At 41.1% G+C, this 13834-nt stretch overlaps 1 protein-coding gene across 3 annotated transcripts in view; it reads left to right on the top strand.

Moving 5' to 3' along the window:
• Positions 1 to 925: 925 nt before the first annotated feature.
• The window catches only part of BCKDHB (branched chain keto acid dehydrogenase E1 subunit beta), a 245549-nt gene continuing 232640 nt past the window's right edge, over positions 926 to 13834 (top strand). For 2 of the 3 annotated variants that reach the window (XM_032152583.2, XM_032152578.2), the window contains exon 1: positions 926 to 1141. In XM_032152583.2, coding sequence (XP_032008474.1) covers positions 949 to 1141 — 193 coding nt within the window. In that variant the 5' untranslated portion in view covers positions 926 to 948. The remainder of the gene's footprint in view (positions 1142 to 13834) is intronic. The other variant, XM_058434947.1, reaches the window with a different exon arrangement.

Below are 13834 nucleotides of genomic sequence, written 5' to 3'. Positions count from 1 at the left end.
CTTCAAATTCTGTTTTGGGACCATCCTTCCCCACCCTCCCATTTTCGTCTGATGGACACACTGTCTCTGTTGTCTCTTGTCATATTTGATTTTATGATATTTCATGTTTTACGTGCCTTTTTTTTTGGTAAATTCATGGACAGAGAATGTATCCTGGTAAACACTTAGATTAAAACAAATTTACATAGTTGATAAGTATAAATGAAAATTAGTGACTCAAATTCTCCAGGTTTCTAAGCTACTTAGACTAAGCCAATCAGGTAATTTTTGCTACTTCTGGGCAAAATGTATCTGAATTCCTATTCAGTGGATTTGCAGGATGAAATCTAAGTTTACCTCTTTCATCTCTCATTTAAATGTGGAAAAACGAAATCAATAAAAATCGATATATGCTTATTAAGCATTTTAAGGAGGGTGTGAATAAGGAGCGAAAGCTTTCAGCAGTGACTACAGCAGTTTTTCGAAAGTCAAAACAATAACCAATGCCAATCAGTAGCTCTCTTCACCTCTCACACAATAATAGAGACAGGAGAGGATAAAAAAGGGTTACATTAAAAAAAAGTATGATGTTAAAATGAAAAAAAAAAAATTGGAAATGGCACTGTAAATGACACCGGAAAAGATCGCCTCCAGGCACTGTGTGGAACTTCGCAGGCTCCGGTCCTCACCCGAGGCCCGCATGGCTGACCTCGGGGAGGCTCCACCCCAGAAACTATTTCATTGGCGCCACCTCCGCCCCGCGCTTCCCCTTTTCCGCATGCGCACAAGGAGCAGAAGCCGGCCAGCTCATCACGCCGCCTTCCCCGCCCCTAAATTTCCAGTTCTGATTGGTATGTTTCATGGGACCGCCCCTCTGGCCCGACCAATGTGGAAGCCTCCTCGGGTGCTCCGCCCTCCCCGCAGGCGGCGTGCGGCTGCATAGCCTGAGAACCCCGGTGGTGAGCGGGGATGGCGGTTGTGGCGGCTGCCGGCTGGCTACTCAGGCTCAGGGCGGCAGGGGCTGAGGGGCGCTGGCGTCGGCTCCGTGGCGCGGGGCTGGCGCGGGGCTTTCTGCACCCCGCCGCGACTGTCGAGGATGCGGCCCAGAGGCGGCAGGTGGCTCATTTTACTTTCCAGCCAGATCCGGAGCCCCGGGAGTACGGTGAGCCAGGGACTGCCCACTCGGTCCCGCTGCAGCCCGGACTCCCAGGCTCGCAGGCGCCCGCGAGGGGCAGGGGCCGGCAGGCTGCAGTCCTTGCATCCCAGCTTATTAACTGCCTGACCCTCTGGAACCTCCTTGCCCCAGGGTCTAACTGTGATTCACTTCTTGCTCTATTTTTGTGACTATTCCGCCCTCGAGACGCAGTCCCCCCTCCCCCGCAACTTTGAGATGGGTGAGAGGCCTTACTGCCACCTGGAAGAGCCTGAGGGTGGAGGGGTGGTGCCCAGGGAACGCCCCCCCCCCTTCTCTGTCCTCCATCCTTGCTTTCTCAACCCAGGCCTTAGGTGTTGTTCCAGCCTGCCCGGGACTGGGCCACTAGCTTAGGTAGAGGCATTTAAAAGAGAGATATATATATATATATCTTTATATATATATTTTAAATATATATATCTTCATATATAATACATATATCTTTATATATATTTTAAATATTTATATATCTTTATGTATTTTAAATATATATATTTTATATATAATATATATATAAAAAATCAATTCAGTTACTCAGTCCCTTGGTTTCTTCTTACCTACCGACATATGTGTGTGTATATGTGTGTGTGTATATATACATACACACACATGTCCCGTGGTTTCTTCTTACCTACAGAATTCTGAGTAATTGAATTGATTTTCCCAAGGTCACAGAACAGGTCCTTCCTAGAGATGAGAAAGAATTCAGACTTTCTACTTGAGCTTAGTACTGAGCTTGTCCTGGGCTATGCTGCCACTTAGCCAAGGAGGTGAAGGTGATGGGAGGAGGAAGTCATAGGAAGGGCATGTAGCAAACTCCTCATAGTATGACTATTGTATGATTTTTACCGTTTCTGCAAGTTTCATGTAATGTCTCTCATCAGAATATCAGATCCAGTGTCTCTCATCAGAATATCAGGAAACTGTAGGGAAACATGTATTGCTTCCTTGTCTAATAACTTCTCACGTGCATGCTAGAGCTGACATTTTTGGAAGTGTGTCTTTTCTTGTGGATAAGAATGAACAGTTATTGAGTGCTTACCAGGGTCAGGCACTGTGTGTATGTTTCATCATCTCATTTAAGGATTAGGACAACCTTAAAAAGTTTGTAAAGTTTTTATTCCCATTTTGCAGTTAGGTTAATGGAAGTCTTGAGACAGTTTGTCCAGGATTACGCAGATAAGTTAGTGTTAGCTCCAAAGCTCCAGCTTTGGAATCTAATTGATCAGATTCCAGAGCTTCCATTCTAAACAATGTACTAAAATGCGTGTAGATATAATTTACTTGGAGGGTGTCCCAGTATTGTGAAACAGTAGGTACCATAAAGGTTAATAGTAGGTGTTTTTTTTTTTTCCACCACCAAGATGAGCCCTCAATTCTGTCTTCAAAGCAAAGAAATTTTGGCCTAATACTTGAGATATTTCCACCTTTCCATAGTTGTAAACTTACTAAAATCTAAGTAAAATGATATCATGTTATCATGATATATATCATGATATATATAAACATTCTTATTTTAAAAATAATACAAACATATTACACATAATTTGGATAATGGAGAAAAAGTAAAAAAAAAAAAAAAAAAAAATCTGCCCAGCGCAGTGGCTCACGTCTGTAATCCCAGCACTTTGGGAGGTGGAGGCAGGCGGATCACCAGGTCAAGAGATCGAGACCATTCTGGCCAACGTGGTGAAACCCCGTCTCTACTAAAAATACAAAAATTAGCTGGGCGTGGCAGCGCGCGCCTGTAGTCCCAGCTACTCGGGAGGCTGAGGGAGGAGAATCGCTTGAACCTGGGAGGCAGAGGTTGCAGTGAGCTGATATTGTCGTGCCACTGCACTCCAGCCTGGTGACAGAGCAAGACTCTGTCTCAAAAAAAACCCAAAAACCAAAAAACAAACAAACAAAAATCACCGCCCACTGCAGTAAATATTGCTAACATTTTGGGTGTATCCTTACAGGTATTTCCTTTTAGTTTAGTATTTTCCATACTTTTAGTTTTAATACAAATAGAACTTATTTAGTTGGAAGGATTATCCTACAATTCACTGGAGTTTTTATAACCTTCTTGAGAATTTAGAAGAAATGTTCCATGGAGTAGAGATTCTACAAGTGTTTTACAAGTTAAATTCTTGACCCCGGAATCAGATTGTGCTAAGTTTGATCTTGTCTTGGCTGTCTATAACTTTGGAGTTACTGCTTATCCTCTATAAGCCTCAGTTTCTTTATATGTAAGGGGTTAATAATAATACCTCTTCAGAAGGTTGTTATGAGGGCTACATAAAACAATGTCTATAATATACTTAACACTGTTTGACAACTGAGAATCAAGCATTCAGTCAATAAATGGAACCTTTAAATAATTACCATTATGTTTTTGTTGTTAAAATTTTGCAATTTTATAAATAATGCAGATACAAGCATTTCATGCATATGAGTTTTATATATCTGAGATTATTTCTTTAGTATACAGTCCTGAATACTTTAATGGATTTTAAGTGCATAGTTCAAATTTATACCCCAGTTTATACCCCATAATATGTATAATAGTGTGAGTATTGGATATTAATGCTAAAATTAGGTGTGTTCATGTACACTCTTGGATATTTTGTGCTAACTATACTTTGTTTTAATTTTTATTTGTTTCATTTCCGTTGAGGAATATTTTCCCATGTTTTTGTGAACTTGATTTATTTTTACTTAAGAATTGAATATTAGATGTATTTACATATTTTTAAAAGTATACTCAGTATTTTCCTATCAATACTATCTACCATTATTGCATAGCTGCTCTTTTCCAGGTGTTGTGTTAGACATCAGTTTATAATCCTCACAGTAACCTTGTAAATAGACAATATTATGCTCATTTTAAAGATGAGAAAATTGAGGCTCAGAAATGTTAGTACTTACCCAAGTCTGGTAAGTAGGCAGAGCCAGAGTTTGAATCCTGATGTGTCTGACTCCAAAGCCTCCCATACTACTTATATACGAAGATTTTGTCTATTAAAAAATATTGAAGAACATACTAACTTTCTGCTTTTCACATGTCCTGCAAATACTTTTCACTCTTTTATTTTGGTTGTTTTGACATATAAAAGGTACTGCTTAAATAGGAGGTAGTCAGATTAGACTCTGAGTTGGTGACACTTACGTTGCTTTATGCTGGCATGTTTGCTCCCTTAATTACACCGTGTTGTTCTCTGAGAACAGTTCATCCTGGCTTCTCCATGCCCCTGATTCTTGGGCATTGTATGGATGTGAGTTTGTTTATTCAGTCATTCTCTGCATTTTTATTTTCTCCTGGATGCCAGACTCTCTGCTAGCTGCTAAGGATGTGATCATGGACCTGTCGGAGGGTAATCTGAATCTTCTTTTGGGACACTTTGTATCCCCTGTCTGCCAGGAAATTCAAACTTTTTGTAGTATTTTCATCCAGGATTGGGCTATACACAAGGAGGTCATCCATATACTGGAGTATACTCCCATTTCTTAATTGCAGACCCCTCAGATCCCTCTCTAAGGCCCAGGCAAAGCAATGGGGGCTGTCCTGAAAACTCTGAGGGAGAACTGTCCAAGTGTATTGTTGTTTTTCTCTGGTATTAGGATTTTCCCAGTCAAAGGCAAAAAGGTATTGGGATTCTGGGGACAGAGGAATGGAAAAGGAAGCATCTTTTATATCTAGGACTGAGAACCGTTTAGCATCCCTTGGCACCTGAGCCAGGAGGGTATATGGATCTGTCACCAATGGGTGGACCTACCAGTGGGTCTTAAGAGCCCATGGGTAAGTAATACCTCAGCTGTGGATGCTTGGCCTTTCTTTGCTTCCAGCTTAATTGGGTATTGTTTTTGATTGGGAAAATAAATAGCTAGGGGTCTTTAAGCTGTATTTTGGCTGGCACTGCTGTTTTAGCCTTCCTTGGTTTTCTGGTATACCATGCCAGTGTGTTAACCTGTTTATTAATGTGGTCTGGGACAGTGTCTGTATTTTTGACTATTAGCAATTTCACCAGATGATGCTTAAATTGTAGTAATGCCCCTATTTTAACCATAATATCTCTTTTTTTTTGAAACAATTTTTTTAATGCAACTTCCTGGGGGTGGAGGATAGTTACTCTTTAGGGATAGCACATATTTTATTAATTTTTTTAATTTTTTTTATTTTTTATTTTTTATTTTATTTTATTATTATTGTACTTGAAGTTTTAGGGTACATGTGCACAATGTGCAGGTTTGTTACATATGTATACATGTGCCATGTTGGTGTACTGCACCCATTAACTCGTCATTTAGCATTAGGTATATCTCCTAATGCTATCCCTCCCCCCTCCCCCCACCCCACAACAGTCCCCGGAGTGTGATGTTCCCCTTCCTGTGTCCATGTGTTCTCATTGTTCAATTCCCACCTATGAGTGAGAACATGTGGTGTTTGGTTTTTGTCCTTGCGATAGTTTGCTGAGAATGATGATTTCCAGTTTCATCCATGTCCCTACAAAGGACATGAACTCATCATTTTTTATGGCTGCATAGTATTCCATGGTGTATATGTGCCACATTTTCTTAATCCAGTCTATCATTATTGGACATTTGGGTTGGTTCCAAGTCTTTGCTATTGTGAATAGTGCCGCAATAAACATACGTGTGCATGTGTCTTTATAGCAGCATGATTTATAATCCTTTGGGTATATACCCAGTAATGGGATGGCTGGGTCAAATGGTAATTCTAGTTCTAGATCTCTGAGAAATCGCCACACTGACTTCCACAATGGTTGAACTAGTTTACAGTCCCACCAACAGTGTAAAAGTGTTCCTATTTCTCCACATCTTCTCCAGCACCTGTTGTTTCCTGACTTTTTAATGATGGCCATTCTACCTGGTGTGAGATGGAATCTCATTGTGGTTTTGATTTGCATTTCTCTGATGGCCAGTGAAGATGAGCATTTTTTCATGTGTTTTTTGGCTGCATAAATGTCTTCTTTTGAGAAGTGTCTGTTCATGTCCTTTGCCCACTTTTTGATGGGGTTGTTTTTTTTTTCTTGTAAATTTGTTTGAGTTCATTGTAGATTCTGGATATTAGCCCTTGGTCAGATAAGTAGGTTGCGAAAATTTTCTCCCATTCTGTAGGTTGCCTGTTGACTCTGATGGTAGTTTCTTTTGCTGTGCAGAAGCTCTTTAGTTTAATTAGATCTCATTTGTCAATTTTGGCTTTTGTTGCCATTGCTTTTGGTGTTTTAGACATGAAGTCCTTGCCCATGCCTATGTCCTGAATGGTATTGCCTAGGTTTTCTTCTAGGGTTTTTATGGTTTTAGGTCTAACATGTAAGTCTTTAATCCATCTTGAATTAACTTTTGTATAAGATGTAAGGAAGGGATCCAGTTTCAGCTTTCTGCATATGGCTAGCCAGTTTTCCCAGCACCATTTATTAAATAGGGAATCATTTCCCCATTGCTTGTTTTTGCCAGGTTTGTCAAAGATCAGGTAGTTGTAGATATGCGGCATTACTTCTGAAGGCTCTGTTCTGTTCCATTGATCTATATCTCTGTTTTGGTACCAGTACCATGCGTTTTGGTTAATATCTCTTTTTAACAGGGGGCCTGGGCAGCTTGATACTACTAGAAATTACTGTTGGAAGATTTGTTTCTCAAATTGACAAATCAAAGGAGGAGTAAGGGATCTTATTTGTGGCTTTCCTTCCATTCCCATAATAGTCGTGGACTGGGAGGAAAGTTTTCCTACATAAGTAGTAAGGAAAGAAACTGAATTTGTATTGAAAAGAAACTGAATTTGGGTGCCCATGACGTCCAGAGTTACCTGGGGGCTCCTCAGTAGTAATTACGATGTTCCTGAACAGGGGCAGTGAGGAAGACCCTGGGTTGCTTCAGTCTTCATCTAATTTCTCTTTTGCACTGCTAGAGTTTTTCCTTATTGAACCCCTTGGTGGGAGCAGGGCCAGTCAATCTTCCAGTGCCAGGGGTCGTAACTGATGCCGTCGCATTTTTGGCAGGGGACTGGCAGAGGCTTGATACAGTCTTTTATCCAATTCTCGTTTTTCTTGCATTTGAAGCAAGAGTCTTTGCTGTCCAGATTATCAGAGGCTAGCCAAATCAACCAAATTCCAAGTGGCTGGTGTGCTCCATCAATTCCTGCAGGCCTGAAATAGGTAGCCTAGGAATTCCAAATAAATAGAACACATGATGACTTGCTGGAAATTTGCAGGAAACAAAATAACTATTCTCAGAACAAAATAAAAGCCTTCCACTAGAAACTAAAAAAGTCTATGGTTTTATATATATGCATACACAAGTAAAACCCAAAGGAGAACAAATAGCAAACAAATGAAAATTAGAAGGAAAAACAAATAGACATGAAACCATCTCTAAATTTTTCCTACTTAGTCTACCCTGGGGGCTACAGTGTTACCCAGAGCCCCCCAGAAATCCACGTAGTGAATATTTTATTCCTGATACACAACTCAGTATCCTTAATTCCACCACACAACTCAATATCCTTAATTCCACCAGTATCACCATACATACTGTGCAATGAAGAAATTCACTCTAGGCACATGACCAGTAAGTACTCCAGTGCCAGCTTCTTTAGTAAAGTTATACTTAAGTCATGTGAACTTGAAAATTGCTTAGACTTAATTAATTTATGAGTGCTCCTTTAATTATAAGCCAATCTGGTAGACACAATATATAACAATAAGTGTACATACAAATAAACACATCTAGACATGTATACACAAACACAAATGAAGATCCGATAGCTTTTACCTTGGAACTCTAGCCATGAGATAGCAATACAAGCCCACTGGTTTTACTGTTTGACCCAATGGGTAATCCAGTGAAGGCTGTGAACGAAAATTTCAGGTCTAGCAGTTTCCATGGTAGTTTGATTTTTAAAGGCCAAACCTCCCCAGACTCCAAACACTGGGGCCGAACAGCACCGAAGGAGAACACCACATGCTAACCAGGCCAACCCTACTTAGAACAGCAGCACAAAAGCCTGGATACATGCACCTCCATCCCACCTTCCCATTCAACAGCAAACTCCAGAATTCCAAGCAATACTGGGCCAAACAGTATTGCAAAAGAATATCAAGTTTACTGAATCCTTATTTCCCATGACTATATCAAATACACACAAACAATGACTGGAGCACAGTCCAACTGCTGTAGCAACAAACAAGCCCCAAGAGTGTCCAAACTGTCCCATTGTCACCTGCGAGAGAAAATTCCAAGGAGGCCTTTGTGCTAGACTTCAGAACCTCTGCCGAGGGCGCCCCCTTTGGAGAGAGGTTCAGGTCTGGAGTTGGATCCCCCAATTCCCCTTTGGGATCTCATCTTAGAGTGTCAGATGTTTCTGACCTTGGTTGGGCATGGGTGCTGCTTTGTATGTTTTCCCTCCAGAGGTGATGGCCTACTATGAAATTTGTTTTGTCCCTGGATGAAAGCCTCAACTTCTAGCATACTTATAATTTGATAAGACCATGCTTTCCCTTGCTTCCTGTTCCACTAGAGTGTTAGCCATGAACTTTAATGTTAGGAACCGGAGGCTGGGTGCATTTCTTTTGTCCTTAGCAAGTCAGATAGAATAGGAGAAAGGTCAAAACTCCTAAGAGACATTATTGTTTGCCATTACTGGTTAACTCTATAGGATAATTTGGCATAAGAACCCTGTAGGAGAATTTAGCATAAGAAAACAAAGTTGAAGTCACCTGAAACATGTGAATTTACCCTGGAGGAGCTGCTGTGGCCAACAGCAACACACGTAAGCATCATGGACTATAGCTGGAAGAGATAGAAAAGAGTCCTCTCCTTCCACCTCCTGGTATGGGCAGCTATCCCCCTTGGCCTTCAGGTAACACTGGAAAGTGACCCTGGCCAGTTGCCCACAGTTATCAGGGAGCTACTAGGAAATGGCCACTGAAAGACTGAAAAAGGAAAAAGGGAAAGGACTCAAGCCTCTCACCCAAACTGGGCAGTGGTGGTCAGGTGCTTCCACATAGAAAACTCTCGGTTTCACTGGAGAGTGGCCCCGGCCAGAAACCTGCAGTTGCCTCTGTGCTTAGGCATTGTGGGCTGAAGGGCCCAAGTTGGAAAGGGAAAAGAGAAAAAAGCATTCCCCTGTATGGAGCAGAGAGGAAAAGGAGAAGAAAAGTAAATATCCAATTTTGGGCTTAGCTCCTGGCTGGCTTTCCAAAATACATTACTGGTGGAGGATGTCCAGGTTCTTGACATTTTGAACAAAGAATTGGACAAAAGGCACAAAGAAAGCAAGGAAAAAATGAAGCAACAAAAGCAGAGATTTATTGAAAATGAAAAGTGCACTCCACAGGGTGGGAGCCGGCTGGAGCAAGTGGCTGAAGATTGCAGGTTACAGAATTTTCTGGGGTTGGTCACTTTCCATAACCAATCGGAAGCTGAAGTGAAGTTACAAATTTACACCCTATGCAAATGTCTAATTGGTCACAGAAAGCAGCCATTCAGAGGCTGAAGTGAAGTTACAAAGTTATACTCCTATGCAAATGAAGACTTGGCCCAGGACTAGCCTGATTGGTTGTGGGAGGGGATCAATCAAAGGTACTTCGAATTTTTTCATCTGCCACGCAGAAAAGGGGCAAGAGGATTGCAAAGGGAGTGGCCTCTGGTCCTTTTGTTACTTGGGCATGGGAAGTTGGGGTTGGGGTTTTCCTTTTGATTTAGTTCCAGGAAGTCAGCATAAGTTGGCCTTAGGTTCCCTGCCTCCAGACCCTATTCTGCCTCAAAGGAAAGAAATGGCAAGCTCTGGAATAGAATATAGTAGTGCTAGATTTTTTTTTTTTTTTTTTTTTTTAAGTACAGGGTCTCACTCTGTTGTCTAGGCCGGAGTGCAGTGGCTCAGTGATGGCTCACTGCAGTCTCTACTTCCTAGGCTCAGGTGATCCTCGTACTCAGCCTCCAGGGTAGCTGGGACTATAGGCATGCACCACCATGCCTGGCTAATTTTTTGTAGTTTTGTAGAGACAAGATTTCACCATGTTGCCCAGGCTGGTTTTGAACTCCTGGGCTCAAGCAGTCCTCTTGCTTTGGCCTCCCAAAGTGCTGGGATAAAAGGCATGAGCCACCACGCCTGGCTAGTGCTCCTAGATTTAAGCTATATTTTGGAAGTAGGATTTGATAGGTTGGATGTGAAGGATGAAAAAAAGGAAGACATTGAAGATACCTCACTGGTTTGTGGCACGGGAACCTGGGTGGAGGGTAGTGCTGTTTGCTAAGATGGAAAAGATTAGTTTTGGGAGCCGACACAAGAGTTCAGTTTGTGCTTCTTGAAAAGCTCAAGAAACTCAAGTGGAGAACTGATGACTGTTGGATATAAAAGTCAGGAGTTCTGAGGAGAGGCCTGGCTGGGTTGGAGATAACCATTTGGGAGTCACCAACATATAAAGGGGGTTTTAAAACCACTTAGAGATTGAGTAGAGGAACCAGCTTAAAGGAAGGGAAGCACCATTGTTTCTTGACAGAAGTTACCAGGTGCCCTGAGATGGGGCAACCCAGGGACTCTAGACCCAGTCCCTTCAACTTTACACTTTTGTTCCTCTCACTTTTGTTGTCTTTAGTTGACCTTCCTCATCCTCTGCCAATACCATTTACTTCCTTTCTTATCATGGATATGTGATATACACTGGCACCTTACAAAGGCAATTGCCTTTATGGATCTTTCATTTCATTTTTTTTTTTTTTTTAAGAGAAGGGCTCTTGCTATGTTGCCCAGGCTGAAGTGGCTATTCACAGCCACAATCATCATGTACTACAACCCTGAACTCCCCTGGGCTCAAGTGATCCTCCTGCCTCAGCCTCCTGGGTAGTTGGGACTATAGTCACGTACTACTTTGCCTGGCCCATTTACATTTTAATACAAAATGTTCAGTCCCTGACGTTTGGGTTCTCCCTCAGTCTTATTTTATGAAGTAGATGCTGGCTAACTCTTCAGCAGAGTTTAGAATAAGATAGAGATACATACCTGGTCAATAGAGAGGGATTCCTGGAGACTAGGGTATCTGGAGGGAGGGTAGAGGTTTTGCTGGGGAAAACAGGTAGTTTCTTAGTATCCTGTTATTTCATGATATGAATTAGTGCCAGATTGTTTCATTGACATCATTCATCATGCTTCACCAGGCATATACTGATTGTCACTTGTGTGTTAGGCACTGTGATAAATGCTGGGGTTTCTTTTTTTTTTTTTTTGAGACAGAGTCTCGCTCTGTCACCCAGGCTGGAGTGCAGTGGCGCGATCTTGGCCCACTGCAGGCTCTGCCTCCCAGGTTCTCGCCATTCTCCTGCCTCAGCCTCCCAAGTAGCTGGAACTACAGGCGCCTGCCACCACGCCTGGCTAATTTTTTCTATTTTTAGTAGAGACGGAGTTTCACCATGTTAGCAAGGATGGTCTCAATCTCCTGACCTCGTGATCCGCTCACCTCGGCCTCCCAATGCTGGGGTTTCTAAGAGGAATATGAGGATGTGCTGTAACGCACAGGTCTATATCAATAACTAGGCAGCACAGAGGAAAGCCAGTGCTGAACGTATTGGCACAACCTTCACTTTCTGCAAGTAGTCCCTAATTTTCTTTATCATAGCTGTATATTTTTATGTGTTTGGGTCTAAGCTATAAATCCACTCACTTACCATGTGCTCTGCTCTTGGCCTTATTTATTTCTGGAGATTGCTGACATTTGCCCTTTTCCTCAGATGCTCTATCCCTGTGGGAGTCTTCTCTTTCCCTTTAACACTACTGCATACTGCATAGTTATTAAAGACCTACCCCATCAGACTGTTGATGCAATAACACCTCTCATTTGCCCCCCTCTTTCTGCAGTTTGTCTTTGAATGTGACATTGGTAGGTCTTTTTTCTTACACATTTCTTTCCCTTTAAATTGTTGGTTAACATTTTTCTTTTAGTTTCCTTAAACCTTTATTGAAACAGTGTTTGCATGTGTTTGTTCATTCATTCATTCAACAAATATTTATTTAGCACCTATTACATGTCAGGCCCTGTTGTGAGCACTGTTGACACAGAGCTGATCAAAAGCATTTAAGGATACCAGTCCTCTTGGAGCTTATGTTCCATTATGGTCTTTACATTCTGCCTATATGTCACCTCATTTTTTCAGCAGTGCTGATGACCTGCATATTCATGATTCTTTACTTAGTACAATTTCAAGTAAACAACTCGATGCCAGCCACAGAGCCCTGTTTTAACAATAGGCAACCATTAACTTGCATCCTTGATACAGGAGAAAGTGTGCTGCTGTATTTTGTTGTTGTTTGTTTTGGTATACCTTTTTATCTTGAAAGAGAATTACCAGTCTGGTTTTAAAATGTAGCAGTCATTTATTAGTACTGTGTGATTGCATAATTTGGTAGCTGTGCTTAATAAATTTTTAGTGATGTATATAGATTATTTTTTAACAGTCTTACCAGTAGTACAGCTTTGGTTAGCACATGCTATAAGTAGGTTTATCTTAATATGGCAGACATAAGCATAGTCTATGAATAGTCTTTGATGTAACCTCTAGGAGAATAAATAACTCTAAGGAAAATATATATTAAAAAAATATTACCTGGGAATAACTTGTGATTTCTTCTTGCCTTGTCCACAAATCATGCTGTAACTTTAAAAAAGAATTGAAAAGTAAATGCTGCTCCATTAAAATTTGTCATTTAAAACTTAGAAAAGTATCTGGTAGAATAGCAATTAATCTAAAACCCTAAAATTTTGAATCTATTTGAAAAACTATTCAGGAGTGAAACTTTAGGTATTCACATGGAAATAATTACCTTTAAATACCCTTACTGGTAAATTATTTTATACAAGATGAATAGATTCTTTGTGATTATCAAGCAATAATTGAAATGTTTACTTTGTATGATTTTTATTATTAAAGTCTTTGCTTCCTCCCTACTAATAACTTGCTGAGCATCAGTGCGATAAGATGTCATGTCATTCAGTATTAATCTGAATGTTCGGCAGACTTGAGATAAATAGCAACTTAGATATTTAGACATTTTGTTGGGAATAGGCCCCCAAATCTGGCCATAAACTGGCCCCAAAACTAGCCATAAACAAAATCTCTGCAGCACTGTGACATGTTCGTGATGACCATGATGCCCACGCTGCAAAGTTGTGGGTTTACCAGAATGAGGGCAAGGAACACCTGGCCCACCCAGGGCGGAAAACCGCTTAAAGGCATTCTTAAACCACAAACAATAGCATGAGCAATCTGTGCCTTAAGGACATGCTCCTGCTGCAGATAACTAGCCCAACCCATCCCTTTGTTTCCTATAAGGAATACTTTTAGTTAATCTATAATCTGTAGAAACAATGCTTATCGCTGGCTTGCTGTCAATAAGTATGTGGGTAAATCTCTGTTCGAGGCTCTCAACTCTGAAGGCTGTGAGATCCCTAATTTCCCACTCCACAACTCTATATTTCTGTGTGTGTGTCTTTAATTCCTCTAGCACCGCTGGGTTAGGGTCTCCCCAACCAAGCTGGTCTCAGCACATTTTTATTCTGGCTAGGTTCTTAGCTATGGAAATCCTCATAGACAAGTCAAGATCTTACTTTATGAAATGTATGCAATAGGAGAGTCAGTGGGATGTCACTGTGATTGGGAAAAATGTTT

Source organism: Hylobates moloch, unplaced genomic scaffold, assembly GCF_009828535.3.
Source record: "Hylobates moloch isolate HMO894 unplaced genomic scaffold, HMol_V3 SCAFFOLD_2, whole genome shotgun sequence".
Classification (NCBI taxonomy): Eukaryota; Metazoa; Chordata; class Mammalia; order Primates; family Hylobatidae; genus Hylobates; species Hylobates moloch.
The sequence above is the reverse complement of the archived record's forward strand: the minus strand, read 5'-3'. Positions and strand labels throughout refer to the sequence as shown.